The sequence below is a fragment of the Mustela lutreola genome, chromosome 6 (genome assembly GCF_030435805.1).
Source record: "Mustela lutreola isolate mMusLut2 chromosome 6, mMusLut2.pri, whole genome shotgun sequence".
NCBI classification, from domain to species: domain Eukaryota; kingdom Metazoa; phylum Chordata; class Mammalia; order Carnivora; family Mustelidae; genus Mustela; species Mustela lutreola.
In genome coordinates, this window is record NC_081295.1 from 132,303,345 (window position 1) to 132,328,616 (window position 25,272).

General features: G+C 34.3%; 1 protein-coding gene across 5 annotated transcripts in view; it reads right to left on the bottom strand.

The window, feature by feature from the left end:
• The window catches only part of EXOC2 (exocyst complex component 2), a 279,908-nt gene that overhangs the window by 145,922 nt on the left and 108,714 nt on the right, over positions 1 to 25,272 (bottom strand). For all 5 annotated transcript variants that reach the window (XM_059179098.1, XM_059179101.1, XM_059179097.1 and 2 more), the window contains 4 exons: positions 18,926 to 19,071; positions 18,712 to 18,793; positions 17,822 to 17,924; positions 12,212 to 12,330 (listed from right to left, as the gene is read on the bottom strand). In XM_059179098.1, coding sequence (XP_059035081.1) covers positions 12,212 to 12,330; positions 17,822 to 17,924; positions 18,712 to 18,793; positions 18,926 to 19,071 — 450 coding nt within the window. The remainder of the gene's footprint in view (positions 1 to 12,211; positions 12,331 to 17,821; positions 17,925 to 18,711; positions 18,794 to 18,925; positions 19,072 to 25,272) is intronic.

Below are 25,272 nucleotides of genomic sequence, written 5' to 3' on the forward strand. Positions count from 1 at the left end.
TCTCCCCAAGTCCTCCATGTTATTTGTTATGCTCCACAAATAAGTGAAACCATATGATAATTGGCTCTCTCTGGAAATTTCAGATTATTATGCTCTAACTTATGTGCAACTGAAACTGGTGTTACTTAGTGTGTTTTACCTAACAACCTAAATTATCTGCCCCTTGATATCCAGCTGAGGATGGTATTCAACTGTATATATACAACTTCAGTTTTTTCATTACAATTTTAGCTTTTCCCGGCACATTTTGCAGGTGACAGAGTTTTTGTAAAATTGTATTTGTCTTTGTCTTTCTCAATACTGCATTAGGTTTTGAGAGATCATTTGTTTTCTTGATAGTAAACTTTCTCTAGAAATGAACTATGGACTCTGAGAAACAAACTGAGGGTTTTGGCGGGGGGGGGGGGTTAGGTGAGCCTGGTGGTGGGTATTATGGAGGGCACATATTGCGTGGAGCACTGGGTGGTGGTGCATAAACAATGAATTTTGGAACACTGAAGAAAAATAAAATTTAATTTAAAAAAAATAAAAGACTATTTTCGGATGGCGCCTGGGTGGCTCAGTGGGTTAAGCCTCTGCCTTTGGCTCAGGTCATGATCTCAGGGTCCTGGGATCGAGCCCCTCATCAGGCTCTCTGCTTGACAGGGAGCCGGCTTCCTCCTCTCGCTCTCTGCCTGCTTCTCTGCCTACTTGTGATCTCACTCTGTCAAATAAATAAATAAAATCTTTAAAAAAAGATTATTTTCAGAAGATAAAAAAATGAGCTATTCCTATAATTTTTTCTAGATGAAATTATTTTAAAGCCTTTAGATTACAACCTTGATGAAAGGTTGTAACTTTTTGGCTTCATTTATGCTAATACTAACAAATTGTTTGCTATATTTGAAATTGGTACAGGGATTAACCCAAGATTCTCATGGTTATACAACTGGAAGGGGGTTCTGCAGCTGCAGCTAGCTTGACCTGTAAAAATCAGGGCTTGACACAATAAAATTGTAGAGTCTTTTTTGGGTATAAAACAGTGATTCTATGGTATGAAGTCTGAATGAGAAACTTTAAATCACCACTGAGAACAAAATGGAAAATATGTTTATTTTGCTCACTATTCTTACAATTTAGAACACTGATAAGTGGTGTTATCAAAAAAGTCTTCCCCTACACAGTAAGCCAATATCAAAACTAAGCCTTAAATATAAATTATATAAAGAATATAATAAAGACAACAAAAACGTAACAGTGAAAACTTCATCAGAATTTCAAAATACTTGTTATTGTGGACCTTACAGCTTGGCTATTTTAACAACACTAAGCAGGGTAACCAATAAATACACTCAAATGAATTAATGCTTATGAGATCAAAATTATTTGGCTATAGACAGTCAAAGATATCTGGGGAATAATTACAGGGTAATGATTACTTTGGTAAAAAATTCCATATAGGAACACATCCCACAGCATGAAAACCATCACTACAGTACTTCTAATTCTAAAAATACTATGTGGTGTTTGTAGGAAAAGTGATACAAATGAAATCCTAGAACTAAAACGATGTCTTCTAAATTCTACAAACTAGTGTTTGAGTTAATGATTTTACTAGTATATCATAAGAAAAAATATATAGTTTTCTACAGATGCCTAGAAGCAGCACTTTGGTGGGGGGGGGCCTTCAAACACTTAAAATTTAAAAAATAATAATAATGACTAAGCTTCTTAATTACTGACAAATAAGAATCCATGTTTTGTTTCTCCAACTAAAGCTTCTGTAACATGCTACCAGCATTCTCAAAAGGATCTCTTCTTCTAATTATGAGGATGTAAGAGAAACTTAACGATTGTAAACAAACATAAAATTAAAAAAAAAAAAAACATTTCTGGCACATTCTAAACAGAACAGAAAGTTTGTTTTAATTAAGAGAAAACGTACTTTCAAAAGTTGCTGAAGTTACCTTCTATAGAACATCAATAAAACCATCCTAGGAACTTCACTAAAAGAATAAAAGCTGCAGTGTAGAAATAATCAAAATTTTAAAATGTTTTACTTTTCTAAAAGAAAATAAAATATCAATCTTTCACAATTTGCTCTTAACAAATTAAACGCTTGCTAATTTTTTTCCAACTGTGAGATTTCTATTAAATAAAAAATCTTTATGTTAAAAAAAAAAAAAAAAGCTTTATGTTAACCAATGGATCTGAAGAGATCTTCCCCAAAGGTCAAATATTTAACAGTTTACATTAAAACACTGATTCCTACAAAAACAAAACAAAAGCTGATAATGAATTTTAGACTTTATAAAAAATGCTTATTATACCTAGCACTCCATAAGACTTCCAGGGTACCTTATTATGTATCAGTCAAATCCATTTAACTCAAGCCCTGCAAGTTTTCCCTATTTTAAATGCAAAGAGTAGTCAATATTTGTTTAACGAACTCTACAACATAAAGGGCAGAAGAGACCTGTCTTAAGGGAAGCCTGCAGATGTGGAACCAGGTGAATAAGTTTACTATATTTTCTCATCCTTCGTGCCTCTTGCAGCAAGTTTTCTCACAGTCTACAATAGTGTAGAGAACACTGATCTATAGCCCCCGGACTCTCAGAAGGGCCAGAAGCGCGGCCGACTTCCTTACCGCCCTTAAACACCTTTGAACACATTTTCCTGCACACAGCGGGCCCTTGTCCTGAGCTGCTGCCCGACCACCCACTGTTGCTTGTTGACCAAACACATGGGGCCAGGAGTCTCCACAGACACAGGCAGTATGGGATTCCTTTCAAGCACTCCGCACAGGAGAATTTCAATGCCAAAGCTGGGGGGTGGGGCAGACATATCAAGACAGAATTACAAATTCCTCACAAATTAGACCTGTGTCAACAGATAAAAATGTTCTTTTTGATCTAATTATTCTCTCTATATTTAAAGTTCCTACAGGAGCATTTCCTCAATTTAAAGAGGATCTTTTAACCTAAATTAAATGAAGGGAGATATATTTAACATGCTCATATTTAACTTCACTTTTTAGGGTGTCAGAACAGTCATAAGCAGATTCCAGGTAGAAATTCTGGTTTATTTTAACACCATTCAAAACAATAGGTAGAAGAAAAAATATATTTTAAAAGCAAAACCACAGGTGTGAATTACAAAGAAGTATTTATTAGCTAACATTGGCTATATAAGCAAGAATCAGATATTTATAATAAGCTGGATAGATGAATACCAAAATAAAATTATTTATGCTTTTATTAAAGTACTATATTCTTTGTAATTATATACAGATCTAAGTAGAGAAAACATGCTTAGAATATATGAGCAATAGAGTTATTATAAAATGACAGAATACAAAATTAAAATATTTGTAATAAATATTTTAAAGTTACCAGTTAATGCTAGCATACAATGTGTGCTTGACATGCATTGTCAAAAATGTTTCTCTCTTAAGGACAGGGGACATGAATTGAATAAGAAATGGCTCCCAGCTCTAAGAAGTCTTCTTCCAGATGTACAGTAAACCAAAACAGTAGAAAAGAACCAGCTGCTAGGATTTAAAAAAAAAAAAAATGGGGGGGATAAAGGCCCTTTTGACTCAAGTCTTATTGGCCTGTCTGATTAACAAAGAGAGATCACTCATTCACTGTAAGGTGAATTGAATCTAGTATAAAATAGAAGAAACAAGAACTTAATCAACTCTTTCCTATGATGTTTAACAGCTATTATTTTACTATACAGATCTACAAATGAATGCTATGTTATTCATTAAGTCCTAGGTCACTGACTTTAAAAACACTACTTAAATGACTAGTATTAATTACTAATCATAATTTTAATTTGGTAGCACAAATTGTTTTTTCAAATTAGATTAAAAACAAATCCACAATCATAGAAAACCCTGCTGATCCGCATTCAGGTTAATTAATACTGCCTATACAAACCTAAACTATTTACTAACAAGTGATGATTTCTAATGGTATGCACTTTAAATCTAATTCATGGAATTCTGAACATCACCTGAGTTTTTTCTCTTTCTGAAAAAAAGGGCAAAGGAGAAAGGAAAATCGGATCATCACTTCACTGAAGAGATATTTTTAATAGCAGTTATAAACTGATACTTCTACTTCTCACTCTTGACTCTGCTTTCTTCTATACATCCCTTACAGCTTATAAATCTCAAAGCAAGTGAATAAAATCCCATCAGAAGCATTTTATCTTCGAAAGCCAATTAAAAAAAAATACTCTAGTCACAACAAAAAACAAAGCTGGGGTTGTGTAATCTACATCAGAAGGGACTTAGGAAGAGCAGGTGGAAATCAAAGCAATTATCTCTTATCTGTAGTTGCTGTAGTTGTGCCTTTCCTTTTTTTCTTTTTAAATAAACTTCTATTATTCTGGATTCTGTTACGATCAACATTCAGGGGAAAAACTATTTTTTAAATCTCCAAAAAAACAATTTCATAAAAGAACATTCCTCAACCTCATTGTAACAACTTCAAAATAAAAATTATAATTTTATTAAAATAATTAATGTAAGTATAACAACACATTTTTACTGTCTTTTTAACCATGAAAGTATTTTTGTAGTTCCATAAAAAATTTGATGAATCTGCTGCTGATTTCCTATAGATGCTGCAATTTAATCTAGGGTACAGGAAGTTTACTTAATCTTACATTATGAAAATACCAGAATTATATTAACTCCACTCATTAAAAGTGTATACACACACACAAGTTATGGACACAAAGAGCATACCTGTATTTTTTAAATATCAAGAAAAAATAGTTTAGTTGCACTATGTAAATTCAGAAATTTGAATATAACTGATAAAATATATTTATCCATGTATTTTATAAGCTTGAGTTGAAAATATAGCCCTTTGTAGCTTACGATCATCAGATAAACAAATGCTTTTATTTAAGCATGTAATTAATAATCTACTCAGTGTGTGAAAAATTAAGAGTAGATATTTAACACAGTGTCTCTATTCTTAATATTTTTTCTGCCTTAATAGGTCCACACAGTGATGATTCAGAATGAACTTTTCTGGTGTTACATATCTCTAAGTTTTCCAAAGAGAACCTGAGCTACATATAAATGTATTTTCTTCTGTTGTGTGACTACTTTATAGAATCTGTTGTTTAAACAATTGCTCCTATTCTAAATGTCTCTTATTGTGCTCATATTCTAAAATGTCCAATTGGGAAGTCCTAATTAAGTATATATCTGAAAGAAGGGAATAATTACTCTATGAGCAGGCTGCTGCCTTTTCCTTTATTAGATACAACCAGTATATATTTTAAGAGTTAAACTCATTTTCAGAACAACAAAAAACACCTTTGAAGGCTACCTTTAAAAATCCTGTTTGAGAATATCAGTAGGGGGCTAACCAAAGGCTTTTCCTGACAGGAAACCCGAAAAATTAGTCTAATTTTGGACTGGTTTCATAGGAATTTTAAGAGACGAATGACACTTCTTTTAAGATGGTAAAAGTTTTCTGTGTGTAACAACTCAGGACATAGGGCTGCTATGAATATAGGGGAACAGCAGCAAAATGGTTAACAAGTCAGGCTGGAAAACAAAACAAAACAAAACAATCAAAGCCTTCCTTTAGTACTTAAACTAGGATGCATTTTTTTGAATGTTAATCTTTATGCCTGCTCTCCCCCCATCCCCCATCTTTGTCTCCTCTTAGAAAAAACAAAAGATCACATTTGGTCTACAGAGGTGGGTCATGGAAGAGTCCTGAGGAATATTTGGGGATAAATGTCAAAGCATGTTTAGGGTACAATGGTCATCTCTTGTTTTGTGCCCCAGTGTTTATAATTCAGAAGGCACCATTCTACTAGCCATATATGTTATTACTATAAAAATTGGAATCCAGAGAAAGATCTAATGCAGTATTCATAAGAATATCAACCTTACAACCCAGCTGCTAACAAATGCTTTTTATGGAGAAAATGGTGGAAAAAGGTGGCTTTTTAAATGTAGAAAATATATCACCATCCTTGCTTATGAAATTTTCTCTGAAGACCATAAGACTAAATACAATTAACATTTTTTCCTCAACTGTGTAAAGACTTTGAGACTTTAAAAAAACATTTATATGTTAGATTTCTTGTACAAAAGACCAACCAACTTTACTTAAAAAGACATCAAGAAACCTTTTCCTGTCTGAAATATTTACAATTTATCTATTTAAAACTGTACTTTATTTCACAGTACTGTCTCAATTCTTAGCCATTGTTCTGCTGCCTGAGGGTTTATTTAAACAATTACAGTGAGTGTTAAAACTCCTAGTGCAGATATTCGAATAGAGGAACTTAATTCATTCTTTAGATTCAGAATGCAACAAGATTTCATTTTGAAAATAGGATCCTGGAGACTCCTGGGTGGCTCAGCTGGTTAAGCATCTACCTTCAGCTCAGGTCATAATCCCAGGGATTGAGTCCTGCATCCCTCTCTGAGCTAAGCAGGGAGCCCGCTTCTCCTTCTCCCTCTGATGCTCCCCCTGCTTATGGTTTCTCTCTGACAAATAAACATGTTTTTTTAAAAGCTTTAAAAAAAAGAAAATAGAAACTCAACACACACAAAACAGACAATCATTTTAAAAAAGGACAGAAGATATGAATAGACACTTCTCCAATGAAGACATACAAATGGCTATCAGACACATGAAAAAAATGTTCATCATCCTTAGCCATCAGGGAGATTCCAATTAAAACCACATTGAGATACCACCTTACACCAGTTAGAGTGGCCAAAATTAGCAAGACAGGAAACAGCATGTGTTGGAGAAGATGTGGAGAAAGGGGAACCCTCTTACACTGTTGGTGGGAATGTAAGTTGGTGCAGCCTCTTTGGAGAACAGTGTGGCGATTCCTCAGGAAATTAAAAATAGAGCTTCCCTATGACCCTGCAATTGCATTCCTGGGTATTTACCTGAAAGATACAGATGTAGTGAAAAGAAGGGCCATCTGTACCCCAATGTTTATAGCAGCAATGGCCACGGTCGCCAAACTGTGGAAACCAAGATGCCCTTCAACGGACGAATGGATAAGGAAGATATGGTCCATATACACTATGGAGTATTATGCCTCCATCAGAAAGGATGAATACCCAACTTTTGTAGCAACATGGACGGGACTGGAAGAGATGATGCTGAGTGAAATAAGTCAAGCAGTCAAATATCATATGGTTTCACTTATTTGTGGAGCATAACAAATAGCATGGAGGACAAGGGGAGATGGAGAGGAGAAGGGAGTTGAGGGAAATTGGAAGGGGAGGTGAACCATGAGAGACTATGGACTCTGAAAAACAATCTGAGGGTTTTGAAGGGGCGGTGGGTAGGAGGTTGGGGGAACCAGGTGGTGGTGGGTACTGGAGAGAGCACAGATTGCATGGAGCACTGGGTATGGTGCAAAAATAATGAATACTGTTACGCTGAAAAAATAAAAAATTTTAAAAAAAGAAAAAGAAAGAAAATAGGATCCTAAGACTACCTGAATAAAAACAATGGAACTTCATAATGAAGTGCCTGATGAAATACAGGCACTGTCTTCATCATGTACATCATGTTCAGAAATCCTGTTTCATGAAATATTTGCTCCTAAAATAGAACACAAAGAACCTCACTTGTCCAGAGCACAGTTGGGGAGAAATCTGAACCATTCACTTCTTCTGCCCCTATTTAGGTCAAGAGAAAGCTGGGTTATCACTCTCTGAGATACCTTCTTCACATGCACAATAGGTCTAAAGGCATCAATTGAACTAGACCATATCCCAGGTTTTTTCCCCATTTCTAAAATGAGATAACTATAAGAAGATATCCAATAAAAATCCAAATGATATTTAGAAGACCTATCCCATATTACTTTACACTTACAGTATATATAGGCACTCAAATATCAGCTGAGAGTCCATCATGAACAACCAGCTTATTTCCATCAAACTTCTAATTAAAACAAATATTCTATATAAATATATCCACACATACACATACCTATACTATATATGATTACATTACCTGTGTAAATGTAGCAAGTGTATATTAAAGAGCTAACATGTGTCCAATGACCTGTATACATAGGCATTAATGAAAACAACCTGAAGAGTAACTAAGTGCAAACTGGCTACATTGGGCCATAGTTTACTTTTCCATTAGAGGAAACATGCTCAGTTCAATCTATATTCAAGCCACATTTCCTGTCATTTGCCTCTGTACTGAGTATAAGTTAAAAAGCCTTGGTATCAATGCACTTAGAAAGATTCTTGGATATGATAAACAGTTCCTGAATTCTGAAAAATAACCATTTGACATTAAGAAATTATTAATAACTTTTAGGTAATGATAATGACATTTTGGTTACAGTCTTTAAAAAGCATTTTTATCTCTAAAAATTACATATTGAAATAATTATAAAATAATGTGACCTGCTTCAAAAGTAATTCAGGGTGAGGGAAGGTAAGAAGCAGGTAAGGGTACAAATAAAATCAGATGAGCTATAATTGATAACAATTGAAACTAGATTAAGTACATGGGAGGTTATCTTATCATATTTATTTGGAATTCTTCAAAACAAAATCATAAAAACTCATCCCGATATGAGCTCAAAGAACACACCAATTTTCCAATTAAAAGGCTCTCTCTGTTTGGATTATCTATGCTGTTTATATTAGTATTTGCTGAAAATTTAAAAAAAAAGGATGTTCTTCTGAACGTTGAAAAAAAATAAAAATAATCTATGAATATGTAACTAATATATTCAGGAAATTTACATTGTACTGTTATGAAACCTGCAGATTAAATTCAAAGAGCTGTTAATTGTTATGTTTTTATTCCTAATCAAAAAGACCAACTTATAAAAATAAGTAAAGCTCATCACTAAAAAATATATTCTTTTCATGATTTCTTAAGTGATGAGCAAGTTCTGCAACAAACGTGGACAGTAAATTAAAAAGATAGGGCTCCAATTACACATAAACTATCAATTTATTTTTAATCAATTTATTTTCAGACATACTCATTTTAAATAGTTTGGGATGATTACATATAGCAATATATAACACCAAGATGGAAGGGAAGGAATCATTCAGGTAAAAGCATGTGTCCATTTATCTTCAAGAAAGATTCATACCTTTGGCAATGGAATATTGGTTATCAGATATTTCTGTTATGGATGTGACTATAAGATATATGAAATTTCATGGTACTTTTCCAATTTCAAATAGTTTATATGTTGTCTTCATAAATTATACATATCCCAAAAGTTCAAATATTTTCATAACCAAACTATATGGTCAGATTGTCTCTTCTTAACCTAAGTAGGAAGATCTTTGTTAGACCAATTGTCTTCTTTGTATCTGGAGAATATCATTACCATACTTATTAACCTACTTTGTGAAGTAAGGAATAGGGTGACATTTACTGAGCACCTTCTCAGAATCTGGGCTACTTCATGCCTCTTTATCTGGATAACTGATATTTATCATTTAGGTTCAATGGAAATACCACTTCTTATAGAAAACTTCCTTGGACCTCCCCCTAAATAGACTGGAGTAGAATTCTTTATGCTCTACTTCATGGTACTTTTTTAAATATACCTATGTAACTCTTAAAATTAATGTCCTCCCCAATAGATTACAAGCTCTAAGAGGTCACAGATCATGTCCATCCTGCTGACCACTGTACTTCCAGTCCCTAGCACAGCATATAGTGCCCAGATTATGAATCCAGACTGCTCCTAGATCACCTGAAGCTTTAGCAAATACTGATGCCTGGACCTAGAGATTCTAAAACGATCAGTAGGCATAAAGTGAAGGCCAGGAATTGACAGTCTTTAAAAACACCCAGGGGATTCTGATGGGTGGTTAAGGGAATCCTGGCTAATAATGAACACTCAATAAACAAATATGTAAGGCCCTCTAAATATCCCTAAAGACTACAGACTATGTATGTCATTTGAGGTCATTTTCACCTGCTAAAACTATAAAATAATTAATGACATTAACAGGAATTTTGATGTAGCATGAATAAAGAGATTTTGGATTTTCCTGAATATCAAGACTAGGAAAAAACAAAATCACAGCTGGAAAGTCCTCAAAACCAAGCCAGGTAATTCAAGACAAAACTATGCTATAAATAAATAATGGTAACCTCTCCATTGTACTCCCTTCTGTTCCAGGACTGTTCTTATGTTGCCTCACTTATTCCTCCTGGAAACTTTGTCTTGTAAGTATCTCTATTTCTTATTTTATATATTCTATTTGACATCTCATGGCACTGAAACTGTACTTACCGAGGTCACCAACAATAGCCTCTGTGCTAAATCTAAAGGACATCTATTCATCTTATTCTTCATCTTAAAACACTTGCTGATCACTCTTCTCCTCTGTGGTTTTGTGACATGATAACCCCTGTTTTCCCCTTAGCCCAGCAGACCAATACTTCTTCATCTCTTGTAGGCTTCCCTTCTCTTAGGCCTGTAAATATCATTCCCCAGGATTCTGTACTAAATTTTTTCCTTTTTTCATCTTCTTGGGTGAATGCATCAACTTCCAGGGACCATCTACACACAAATCACATCCAAATCTCCTGCTCTTTAAATCCAAAGTACCTATAGGGTATCTTCCCTTGCATGCCAGACAATGCCTAATCAATCTGTCCAAACAAAAGGAAAAAAATGTTTTTCTCTGCTAGCCTTCCTAACTCAATGGTGCCATCATCATAACTAGTTGCTGAGGTCAGGTATCTGGAAATCCCCTCTTCCCCTTAATCCCCTCTTCCTTCTTTAATCACCAAGTACTATCAACTCTAATTTCTGAATAACTCTTCAATCTGTCTCTTTCTCCACATCTTCCACCTCATGGGAGGAGATATGTCTGAATCACCATAGCAGCCTCTTAACCAGCTGTACTGTTCCAGTCTTGCTCCCCCCCAGAGCTGTCTCTTAAATAAGTCTCAATGGGTCTTTCCTCCACTTCATATCCTTAATGGTCACCCCAATGTCCTCTGGATCAAGTCCAAAGCCCCTGAAAGGGCTAACAAAGTCCACACAAGACCTGACACCACCTAACTCTAGCCTCCACTCTTGCCATTTTGTGCACTAAACTCCAGCCACAGAGAATTCAGGGGACATCTCTTGCTTGAGGTCTTGTGCACATTCTATTTTCTCTTCCTGGAATGGTCTTTACCTCTTTCCTTTTCCTCTCCTCTATTTCAACTGGCCAATACAGATATTCTTCAGATCTTGGAATGTCACTTCTGTGGCCTCAAAACTCTGAATTGGATGCTGTTCCTAAGTGTTCCAAGGTAGGAAGAACTTCTCGGGCTTAGAAAGTAACACTGTATTCTACTAGTCCATTCTACTTTTCTTGTCTATCTCCTCCCCACATCCCCCCACCCCTGGCTATTTTATAAGTATTGAGTGAGCCAGGCCCATCTGCCAGACTAACTACTGAATCCTTAGCATCCAACAGAGGCCAACACACAGCACAGCAGACATTGAATACATTCAATATCTGTGGGATGATAGAATTTTACAAAAAGAAGTTGATAAACCTGCATGTGAATGCACCTGCAACTTCTTCCTTCAAACTTATTTCACAGCCTTTCCTTTTTCAGACTAAAATCATCCCAGCAGGCTACTTCTCATTCTTCTAGCTCTTAGTGAACAAGGAGGCTTCTCTGAGACACCTTCCCAAATGGACCATCTAAAGTATGCTCCTCAGTTTTACTCCTTCAGAATATTGTGATTTTTCTTTGTATCGCTTGTCAACAACCTTGTATTTGGTGAGTTAAGTGTTTAATACTGTGAGCGCAGGGACCGTGTCTGTTTTATTCACAGCTGTCCTTCTGTACTTGGCACAATGCCTGGCACATGGCAGAGCTCAACATATATTTGATGAATAGTGAATGGACTACTACTATTTATTAAAGACTATTATTTCTACATCACGTTATTTCCCATAGAAGTTTAACTATTCCTTAAATCAAACCTTTGTCAATACTGGCTGTTGACCATAAAAATAGGGATATCAAGAGAGTTTTCATCCCTCCCTGTTATTCACTCAGGTATAATGCTAACCAGGGGCAAAAACAAAAACAAAACAAAAAACAAGTACAGATATCAAGAAAATTAATCATTCCCTTAATCATTAAGCATTTCCAAAATGTATTAAATTGATAATAAGGAATGGCATAATGCACTAGAAGAGAAGCAGCCTTGCCTTTCAAATCTTGTATATATCCCTCTTTGCAGCTGTGCATGAGCTGAAGGATCCACCTGTGTTGGGCGCCAATACATTGCCAAGCAGGGTCACCTGGTGCATGAAGGTCAGACAGGTACCTGAAAAAGCAAGGCCAAGTTTGACCAAGGAGACTTCTGTAGAGCCATGAATAAGGGACAAAAGAAAAGCTAGTATACTATTAAATCATTACTCTTTTTTTAAGAAAACCTAAAATATTATCAATTAGTAAAGCACTTGTCAACATTAGTCTTCAATACTTAATTCTAAATGAAATAATATTCAAATTTCTTTTTATGCAATTAACAATAAAACTGTATTTTTTAAAAATAAGAACTTTATACAAAGACAACCAAAAAGACAGAGACAACTTGCAATGATCCTAAATCCTTAGTGAGAACTTATCTTGAAATCTACATTCAGTTCAGAGTGTTTCCATACTTAGTTCTCAGTTATTACAGAAAATACAAGTGGAAGCCAGCAGAGGACACCTAGTGAATAGTTTTTAAATTTCAAATGTTTTTCATTGCTTTCTGATTTGAAAAATGGCCCCTAGATGGCAGTGTGACATTATTTTCGCTGCAATCTAACATGCTATTTTATTACATAAAGAGAGATGGTGACAATAAGCACTTACCTCTAACATCTGAACTCTATTTTCCTAAGAAAATATTTCTTTAGAAAATACAGTGTAGATGAGCATTTTTCTCTAGAAAATATATTTATTTAGAAAATATAGTATAGATGGGCAGTTTTTTAAATAGTTTTTGAAATACTCAAAGTCGTCTCTGTATATAAAATATCCAAACCCGGATTGAAAATTAAAGTATATTTCAGTTGAAAAATTTCTGACACATATTATTCAAGATTTGGCCATCACAAAATATATAAACATACAGTAGTCCCCTCACCCATATGGAATATAATCCAAGATCCTTGGGGGATGCGTTAAACTACAGATAGTACTAAACCCTACATATACTGCTTTTTCCTATACATACATACCTATGATAAAGTTTAATTTATAATTAGGCACATAAGAGATTAACAACAATTAACAAAAAACAGAACAATTACAACATATAATGTATCAGAGTAAAAGTTATGTGTGGTCTTCTCCCTCAAAATATCTTACTATACTGTACTTATCCCTTCCTGGGATGATGTGAGATGATAAAATGCCTATATGATGAGACAAAGTGAGGAGAATGATGGAGGCACTGATATGCAGCACTAAGCTACTTCTGACCTTCTGACTGTACTTCAGAAGGAGGATCATCTGCTTCCAGACCTCAGTGCCCTACACTAACTGAAACCATGCAAATGAATCCAGATAAGGAGGGACTACTGCAATACATTAAATTTAATTAAATCAACTCCAAAAGCTTAATTTACTGTCTTGAAATTGTTCTTAAACCATAAGCTGTCCGTTGTATTGTGGTTAAATATTTTTGTTCAATGATAAAATTTTAATTAATGGCTGCGACCTCTAGCCAAACTCTAACCACTGAGGGATACACTAGATGCTTCTCTCCCACGTTCCTCCAGTACTAGGTATTTCCTTACTTACAGACATCTCAATTAGCAATTAATTAGAGGAGAAACATTTTGTAATAAGTTAGCAATAAATAAACTGTTGAGACATCGTACATCACATTTAGGAACTATACGCCTTGACCTTTTACAAGCTAATGCAGACAGCCTCGGCTCTGAGCAGAGCTGGGCATTTGATCATCCGGCAAACAGGCCCCTTAAATGGGGGGGTTCCCACTGTACAAAGATGCCTCAAAGTCAGCCAAAGAGCTGGCCCTTCTACCCCTCCCTGACTCTCTATTTACAGGCTGCAAATAGACTGTATCTGTGTTGAGAAAGGGACAAATCAATTAACAACACCCCAAGAATAAAACTACAGTCTAACAAAATACATTTAGCCTGGCATAAATATTGCAAACTAATATGATTCTTCCTCTCACAAAGGGCTTTTTTCATCTGGAATATAACTATGATAAATAGTACACGGTGTCATTTCTTTGCAAAAAACATATTTTATTCTTTCTTGTTGGGAATAATTTATCGTAGCATTCTCCTTAGATAAGTTTATTTTGCCTCCAAATACTTCTACAATACTCTCTCCTAACACTTTCAGTCATATAACATCCTCAGATTTAGTGTTAGTAGTAAACTACAGGAATACTCTTCGGAAAGCTGCTTCCTTTTAATTTTTAAACTACTGAATAGGAATACAAATGGTCCATTATAAGAGAAATAATTAAACTCTTTTAATAATTTTAAAAATCACATAATCTTTTACATGGTGAATAGGTGACTTGCAAAATTTAAAATAATCCCTTATATAATCTTATTAATGGGTATTACATTAAAAGAATTTCATAAAGAAAGATAAATGTGGTCTCTTGGAAATTCTACAGTGGAAAGAAGATTCAAAAGTACAACTTATGGGTAGGCTTCTCCTTGGTTAAATGACTTAATCCAATAAATTTCTTCTTTTTTTTTAGTATGTAGTTTAACAAAGGACAACTGACCCTTTAACGACATGGGTTTGAACTGTGCAGGTCTACTTATATGTAGATTTTTTACAGTACTCTATTGTAAATGTATTTTCTCTTCTCTATGATTCTCTTCAAAACATTTTCTTTTCTCTGGCTTATTTTAAGAATAGCATATATATATAATAGATATAATATATATATACACACATACATATATGTATGTATGTATGTATGTAACAAATACAACATACAAAATGTGTTAATCAGCTATTTACATTATTGATAAGGCTTCTAGTCAGCATTAGGTTATTAGTAGTTAAGTTTCAGAGGAATCAAGTTACACATGGATTTTTGACTGGGCAGAGAGTGCCCCAAACCCCACACTGTTCAACAGTCAACTGCAATTTCATTTCAAAGATTTTTGTTTAAAATATGGTACATGTTACTATTTCTTCTAAAACTGCATTATCAAAGAAATTTGACAGCTTTTTTTAGAGGGGAAATGTAAAGAATGCTAATTATAGTTATGATGAGCACATGCTCAGTATTTTTTTTAAAAGATTTTATTTATTTATTTGACAGAGAGTCAGGCAAAGAGAGAGGGGGAAGCAGGCTTCCTGCTCAGCAGGGATGCTGAGGCAGATGCGGGACTCGATCCCAAGAACCTGAGATCATGACCTGAGCCGAAGGCAGCAGCTTAGTCCACTGAGCCACCCAGGCGCCACACATGCTCAATATTTTAAAACTTAAGCCTTATACTTTTTAGCCATATTCTGACGTGATTTTTAACAATTACCAGGGATAGGATTACACTCATATGGAAAGAAGCATATGAAATAACTTCGCCTCTCAGGAAAGCTATAGTAAGGAGAGTAAGAATAATCCAAAATGTTTAGTTAGACAAGACAGTTAATCAAAGTGAAACAATACAGTAGTAATTTGATTTTCAATCACACCACGCATAACTTCAATGGAAGAGAACCAATAAAGATATACTTTGCTGATGATAAAGTGGTCTCCTTCCCTACTTGAGGCTCATAATACCTACTGCCAGATTCCAAAGTCTAACATATCTGACCTTGTTGTGACGTTGTTTTTCTTATTAATAACTAAAAATTGAAAAGGATAATAAAATTAATTGCTCAATGTCTTCTCAAAGCATCAAAAATAGAATAATGATTACAAAATAAGTAAACTACTTGATATTCTTGTTGAAATGCTTGTTCTCTTCCCTTTAAAATGACAGGAAAAAAGCACCTAAATAGGCCATTCAAAAAATCTTATTTAATATCTTCACTAGTCATAAGAACTATATATTAGTTATCTATATAAATGGTAATTCACTAAATAAAGAAATCATACATTCAATAAGGATTAACATACTACTACTGGCAAATTTAATAGCATAAATATAAATAGGTAAATAAATACAAAGCTCAATTAAGTCACATAGTGGAACACAGATAATAATATACTAATCAGCTGTGTATCCCTGGACAGGAGAGGATTAACCTCCTTGGAACTCTATTTCTTTATATGTTTAAAAAAAAAAAGAAAGAAAGAAAGAAAGAAAGAAAAGTAAAGTAAAGAAAAGAAAAAGCAGATGGAAAACTAACATGTAGTTTATTTCTAGCTTTAAATTTCCATGATTCTACAAGCCAGAAAAAATCCCACAAATACATTCTTTCCTATGGAGATGGCTTAGAGAAAATCAAAGATAGGCTTTGAAAGCACAAACATGAGTGAGTCCTACTCCTAGCTATGTGCACTGAGCAAAAATGAAGTCTGAGGCTCAGTCTCCTCACCTATATTATAAGTATCAGACATATACCCCTGCAAGGCAGCTGTGAGGATTAGAAATGGCGTACACAGAGTATCTAGCGTGATGTCTGAATGTACTACAGACTCCTGGTAGTGGCAGCAATCAATGTTAGTTCTCTCCACTCCCCTTTTAAAGCCTCCTGTCCCTTTCCTCTTCAGTAACACAAATGTTATGACAATGACAAGGGCTCATGCTGCTACTCTTCTCCTAAGTCACCAAGACCACAGGTCTGAGTGTGGACCATTGTCTCCTTCCCGATGGCAAACTTAGCAGCTTTCAGGCTAGACCTTCTTTTCATACCTGGAAATTATTTTCAATGGTCATACGGTGATGACAGCTAAATGCAAAAATATATACAGTCATTTTATTATTTTTATAAGTACTGAATATTCAATAAACTTCACTAATTAGAGAGGGCATTAAGTTTGGAAAATATAGCTTATTCTGAGAATAAAGGCCACATTCAAAATATGCCAGCAGAAAATAATGTTAATATTTTTAATTTTAAATCACAGATATAAAAAGCCTCTAACTTATATGCTTTGTCTCCAAATCCTGGTATAAACATGATATATACACAATTTATTGACTACTTATATGCCAGGTGCTATATTTAATCCTTAAATGTATTCTTGATTATGCTTGCAACTACCCCAAGATACAGATAGTTATCACATCATTTCACAGATGAAGAAACTGAAAAGAGAATGCAAGTGGAACAACTAGCTTACTCATTTACATTATGCTATACTGCTTCCTTCTAAGGCCTTCTCATCATACCATGGTATCCATCACTTTTTATATTATTGCAATTTTTAAAATTTATTTTTTATTTTTAATACTAAAACCTTTCAAAAATTTCTCCACCACTGAGCCATGGCCCACTTCTGTGGCATAAAGAATTTCCTACCCAGAATGACAATGCTGTACTCTAAACCATAGAGGGAGCCCCTGCCTTGTGGTCTATGGGTACCCACAGAGTACAACACCTACACTGTCCTACTGGCTTAGGTAAGCCATTATTGAGCAGGAGGAAGAAATTACCAAACAATGAGCAGAATTTTCTTGCCTTGAGTACTCCTAAATTTAATATACAAAAGAACGTTGGTGTCCCATAGCAGATACTTGTAAATTTCTATTTGTCTTCGCTCTCACCATTTCATCAATTTCCTAATTTCCCCTAAATTAGTTTTAAGAGTTAGATGATGTATCTAGTATTACACAGATACATGTGATTTATCAAAATTCTTGAGGGTTTACCTTATGTAACGTTTTTGGTCATGTAAAGTCGATGGTGTCTCAAGCAATTTAGCCAGAAGTAATTCTCTTAAAGCTTCAATCCGTGTTTCTACTTCAGCGTAATCTATTTTATAAAGGAAAGAACATATAAGATTTAAAGGATGGAAACTCAAAATCAAATTATGGGAAGCAGAACAGTGATTGCCTTGGGGGACAAGGGTTGACCAAGAAGAGGCACAAGGGAACTTTCTGGAGTGACAAATACATTCTGTCCATGGTGTGGATTATGTGGGTGTGTGTATTTGTCAAACTCACTGTCCTGAATATGTAAGGTCTGTGCATTTCACTGCATGTAAGTGTATCACAATAAAGAAATGCAATTAAGTTTTCTGAATCCTTATGGATTTCATTTAGGAATTTATTAAAGCCCTATGATATTTCTGTTTGTTATAAGGCCTTACCACATGACATTTTAGGCTTTTCTTATTTTCTATAACTCCTGCATTCAAGATAATTTCAACAGTTGTTCAGTTCACTTTAAAATAAGATTAGAATTCATTAACAATGGCTTTTCTGAAGAGAGAAGATTAAAACATAAGTTTCCATCTCTATAAAATATCCATAATTGATTCTTTCCAGTAAAAAATATTTTTTTACTATCATCACAGTTAACAAAAGGCAAAGAATGTCCAAGACTAACCTATCCTAAACCTATCCTATAGTCACGGTTTTTCATTTTCTCTAAATTTTGGTAAGAAAAGCCATGTTATTTTTGAAGTAATGTTTCACATTTTTAAAAGAGCACCATATAAACAAAAATTAAAATGCACATAACTTTCTTTGCAGAATACATTCTACATTCTTCCTGTAAAAAGAAAGTAGGAGACCTAAAAGTAATAAACATATCTTACATTTTTTGAAAACTTGTACCTCCGTTTTCCCAAAGAGTGACTTGGCCTTTTCATAGTCATTAATAACCACATCATAATCACCCTTTAAAATAAAGAAACATTTTGGAGACTGTCAGTAAAGTATCATGCATGCATTTGATTAAGATTTTTTTTAAAAAGTAACTCTTTAAAATTTATGACATCATTACCATGGGTACATAAATATGTACTCTACCTTTTGAATATTTCTTTCAATATTTAAAGGAAGGTTGAAGAGAAACTTAAATCGCTGAAGTACATTGAGTGCATTTCTAGTGGAATCTGCCTTGTCCTTTCGACCTAATACTTCTTGAAATAATGTGTCCGCAGTATTACTTGCTCCTATTTTAAAAAGACCAAAAAAAGCTTAAATAAAACAAAATGATAGGCTGCTATTGTAGCTTTACATTAAAACTCAATAGACTTTTTTATAAGTTAGCTGTTTTGGAGATCTTTTACGGTTTTCTAAAATACACTTCTACTCTGCCCACTAAGTTTTTTCATATGTTAAAAATAGTATCCAATTAAAAATAATCATATTTACCAGGCCCAAATAAAACTGCTAATGTGAACCTACATTTATTTTAGCTACTCTTCTTAAATTGTATAGCAATTATAGGTCCTTAGATTACTTCATTAGTTCAGATAATAGGTTAAAACACACACATATACACATAGGTACACACAACCACACGAATTAAATTCTCCGGATTTAATACCTGCACTATATGGTACTAAAACAAGAAAAACAATTATTTTTCAGGAAAGTTGTTCAAAAGAAGTATTTTTGAACTAATTCTATTTCTTGGTAAAATTATCTGTTTATGCAACATGCACAAATAATTACATAAGCAACTTAAATGACAAATTTTAACATATCATTAATGAATATTTTCTTCTTACATCAGCTAATTCAATTTATACACACTGGATATTATATATATATAATATAACATAATATTTTATATATATGTATATTTTTTAACCTAAAATACTTCAAACTATACAAATCACTATAATGAAAAAATTGCTTTATCTAAAGCAAAATTTACTGGCTACAAAGTTTAACTTTTTCAACTTGTCAAATATTTTTAATTAGCCACAAGAAAAGAGGGGAAAAAGAATAACTGTTTTTGGCTGTTTGATCGCTGCTCATAAAAAGTTTCTACATTATCTGGTCTACTGAGTATACTTTAAGCAAAGATGAAAAAATTACCTCAGTCTCACTGGGTGGCTTTCATGCCATATTCTCTAGTCTCCACTGTGGGTGGCCTGATCATGTTAAAAGTTGTCTTTGTAACATAATTGTTTTATCTAAATAATGTTTAAATTGTTGAAATTTTAAAGGCCTAATAGAAAAACTTTGTCAAGATAGCTGTTTTCACCACATGCTTTCAAAAGCAGAATACTAAATCTCTATAAGATGAGAAAAAATATATTCCCTACTTCCCACCAAACCACATAATGGTGGCTAAATGTAGTATTTGAAATCTGATTAGGGTTAAAACATTTTTCTTCACAGAAAATTACATGTTTGTTTATCATTTAAAAATATAAACTTTTTGCCTTTGAGGCTTCATAAGTGAAAGGATATGTAAATGTCACTAAAAATTTTTAAACAGTTGATTACTTATATGTGGGCTGTGGATGTTAAATTCCCAAGCACTTTTTTTTTGCACAATGAAAGAATTCAGGACAAAAGTATAAATATTCAAAAGTAGACTTTGCTCACTGTATTTTAAAGGTAAGAAAGAAGTACCAACTAATAATTTTAACTCCCCTAGAAAGTACAAAAACAAGTGTGCATAGAAAATTCACTTATTATTAAATAAACTTTAAAAAAAAAATTTATAGAGAGGGTGCCTGAGTGGCTCAGTGGGTTAAAGCCTCTGCTTTCAGCTCAGGTCATGATATCAGGGTCCTGGGACTGAGCCCCACAACCTGTTTCCCGCCTGCCTCTCTGCCTACTTGTGATCTTCTCTGTCAAATAAATAAATAAAATAACATAAAAAATTTTATAGAGAAAAATTTATAGGCAGAAATAAATACAGAAATGTATATATGGAGAATTTTAACATGCACATAGAGAAATACGCTATGAAGTCATAATTTTAATTTATAAATAATGTCTATCCATAAATTGTTATTGTGTTATGAATTACACCACATTCACAATAAAATTTTGGGAGTTTATAGCTCTTTGATAACTGCATGATTATATCAATAATAAAATAAATGAAAGCAGTGAAACTAAGCAGATAAAAATCACCAACAGCTCACAAAATGCATTTAATGTCTTTATTCTGTAGGGCTAACTATTAAGAAAAACAAAATCACTAAACTCAGTGGTGGTGTTCACACATGAAGAGACATTATAGATAATCCATCAGTCAGACATTGTTCATGTCTCCCAAGAACAATTTTCCCCACATACCAATCTATCCACATCTTTACTTCACCTTCTCACATTGAGAACATCCAATTTTAGGGCCACTGGCAGGAATTTGAACAACCAGTGTGTACTCGCAGAACAATAGTGAAAAACTATTGACTAAAGACCTAATGACTTAGGTCTTACAGGTTGCAGAACCAATCCTGCCTTGGGCAACTCTAGACCTGAAAGTTGGTCATTTCTTCTCACGAGGGGTGTCACAACACCCCTAGCTCATAGGACTGTGACTATCATGGTCTCAGTTACAGATGCACAGCAAGCACGAAGAGCAAGGCTGCTATAAAGACACTGAGCTGCCACTGTCATAGTCAGGTTAACAAGAGCTATAAAATTTTTCTCAGTGTAAGAAGACCATGATAAACCTTTAGGGTATTATGCTAAGTGAAATAAGTCAGAGACAGACAAAAACTACATGGTATCATGCAAACACGAAATCTAAAAAAAAAACCCCAAAACAAAAAAACCTCAAGTCATAGAAACAGGGAGGAATGGTGGTTACCAGGGGTTAGAGAGTTGGGAGATGCAGAGATGTTGATCAAAGGCTACAAACTTCCAGTAAGAAGATAAATACATTCTGAGGATCTAGTGCATAGTGTTGTGAATATAGTTAACAACATACATCATATACTTGAAAACTGCTCAGAGTAAATCTCAAATGTCCCCACCACAAAAAACAAACAGAATTATGTGATGTGACGAAGGTGTTAGCTAATGCTAAGGTAAGCTTATGCTTACGCTAAGGTTAGCTAATGCTAAGGGTATTCCAAGATACAAGGGTAGCAAATCAACCTGATGTATATCTTACATTTGCACAATGCTACATGTCAATTATATCTCAATAAAGCTGAAAAAAAAAAAAAGATGGGAAGACACGACACAATCACACTGCATACTAACTAGTCAAACTCATATCTCCCTATTGATCTTATATCCTTAAGAATGAAAAAAAAACTAATTGTATCAGAAACTCCTATCATCTAGAAAAACTAGTTGTATAATTCTAAATACTAATGATTATCTTCTAATTTCAAGTATGTTTATTTAAAGTAAGCATTATACTTTCTCTTATTTTGAAGTGACCCTATTGGTCCTTTTCAAGGCACTGACACCGAGACTGTAGATGACAGAAGTGATTTTTAACCTATACTCTCTGCTTGATGTGAGTTTGGTGACAAAGGTAAATGGAAGGACTGTTCCCACAACACACACACACACACACACCGTAACACAATTTATTCCAGGAATAGGTAAATTGAATGAGATTAGGTACCTAACAAAAAGTACCCAACAATTTAAAATAACTTTAAAATAAACACTTAAAATAAACAATTTAAAATAACTTTAAAATAAACACTTAAAATAAACACAAAACCAGGATTACAGAGACCTAATAAACCTACCCTATGTGTCTCAGTTTCTCTCAACAGATTTCAGATAATGACTAGATATGCTGCCATCTATAACATAATGATTTTACACAAATAGTATCATAACCAAAAGTTCATGCTTGTTTAGAGAGCCATACTTGACAATGAAATTCTATAGCACTACCCAAAGTACAGAGAACTAGAATCTTGGGAATGAGAAAAAAGTTCCATACTGCTCCCAAGAGCCAACTATTCCCATTTCCTCAAATTCTATTCAGTAATCTCAAGTTGATAGCTTGAAATCAATCATGATGGGAAAATTTATACACTGGGAATGCTAATATTAAGGTTAGTTTTCTTTTTCCTTTCTTTTCTTTTCTTTTCTTTTCTTTTCTGGAATGCCAATTGTTAAGCATTTACCAGCACACCACCAAGTCAGTTCCTTTTTTACAAAGTTGGTTCCAATATTCCTTAGTGGTTTAAGACCTTGTCTTTCTTCTCCTAATTTTATACATACAATTTGGGTCAAATCATTCAATCCTGTTAAATTCAAATACCATATCTATGTTGGTGACTCCAAAATCATATATATCTTGTGATGTCAGTTAGCTTAAGACTAATCTTGAGAGAAGACACATGCATGCATAAACACACAATACACACACACACACACACAGGAATACTACTCAGCCATAAAAAGAATTAAATCTGGCCATTTGCAGTAGGATGGACTTTGAAGGTATTATGCTAAATGAAAAAAGGTCAAACAGAAAAAGATAAATACCATATGACTTCACTTACATGTGGAATCTAAAAAACAAAACAGAACAAAACAAAACCCAGACTCATCAACACAGAAAATGGACTGGTAGTTGCCAGAGGGGAGGAAAGCTGGGAGCAAAATGGGTCAAAGAGATCAAGAACTGCAAACTTCCAGTTTTAAAATAAATCATGGGAATGTAATAAATGGCATGAGTCAATAATAATGTATTTTCAAAAAAGACTAATCTTTACATATACTTTCCTCAACATATAATATTTTTTTAAAAGAATACTCATCACAAAGAAATTCCTTATTCTTAACCATCCCAAAGATAATTCAATCAGCCTTGGCTGTTTTAAGGGGATCTCATGAGAGCATTCCTTGTGACATCCCAGCATCATCCTACGGGACCAACTGAGTTCCTAAGAGGAACCCTTAGGATTTCCCTTTGAGTGAACCCTGGAAGCAGAGCTGAGGAGGGCGATAATCTCAAGCATGTCAGCTTTAGGGGACTCGGAGCACAGGAATAGGATTGTGAATCTAGGTAGATAGCTTTAATATGAAGGCTTTAATGATCAACTCACAGACCCTCACTTCACTTTTCTTTGGCAAGAACTGAGGAAGAGGAAGAAAAAAAATGAGGATGCTGTGGAGGAAGAAAAACCATTTTAACCTCTATGGATCCCTTATAACCTAAAAAGTTTTGGGAAGCTTTGGTGGGTAGCATAAAGACATACTAGACATACATACTATATGCAATGCTTATTCTATGCTAGGTGCTATTCTTTAAACTTAGTAAGTCTCCTATGTTCTTCTTAATTATTCCAAAAAGATGTATTATTTCTTAATCCACTTAAACTTGTTTATGACCCTAAAATAGTCACTATTGTTATCTCCATTTTATAGTGCAAGCAACTGAAACAAAGATAGGTCATTCAATTTGCTCAGTGTGACACACACAATTAGGAGATCATGAGAGCCAGAAAGATATTCATAGGTACAATCCTCAGGAATCTCAAACTTGAATCGAACTGAGTATTTCTCTTCTTATTTCTCTTCTCCTCAGGCCCCAAACCTGCTCCTTCTTGCTCTGCTTGAGGCCAGAAATCTGAAAGTCATCACTGACTACTTTCTTCCTACTTACCACTGCAAACACTGCCTTTCTCATCTCCTTAAATCTCTCATCTTGCCATTCACTCTACCTTCATTACCTCTGTTTTGGTTAAAAGTCCTCAGCACTTCTATCTGATGAATCTTCTTATCTCTAGTCTAATTCTCTCCTAATCCATTCTCTATGCAGATGGCAGAATATATTTTTTTAATTCACATATATTATTTGTTTCACGGGTACAGGCTTGTGATTCATCAGTCTTACACAATTCACAGCACTCACCAAATCACACACCTCCCCAATGTCCATCACCCAGTCACCCCATCCCTTCCACCCCCGCCCCTCCAGCAACCCTCAGTTTGTTTCCTTAGATTGAATCTCTTATGGTTTGTCTCCCTCTCTGGTTTTATTTTGTTTCATTTTTCCCTCCCTTCCCCTATGATCCTTTGTCTTGTTTCTCAAATTCCTCATATCAATGAGATCATATAATTATCTTTCTCTGACTGACTTACTTCACTTAGGGTAATACCCTCTAGTTCCATCCACATTGTAGCAAATGGCAAGATTTTGGTTTTCTGATGGCTGCATAGTACTCCATTGTATACCTACACCATACCCTAACCCTAACCCTATACCACAGCTTCTTTATCCATTCATCTGTTGATGTCTTTCCACAGATGGCAGAATATTCTTTAAAAAGTTCGTAATGTCACTTCTTTATTTAAAATTCCTAAATGGGTCACCAACAGTCTTCAAAATAAATACAAATTCTACTACACTAGAATTTGAAAGAAAGCTTATCCTAAGCAGACCCCCATCTACCTCACAGTCCTACATCTCACACTTCCAT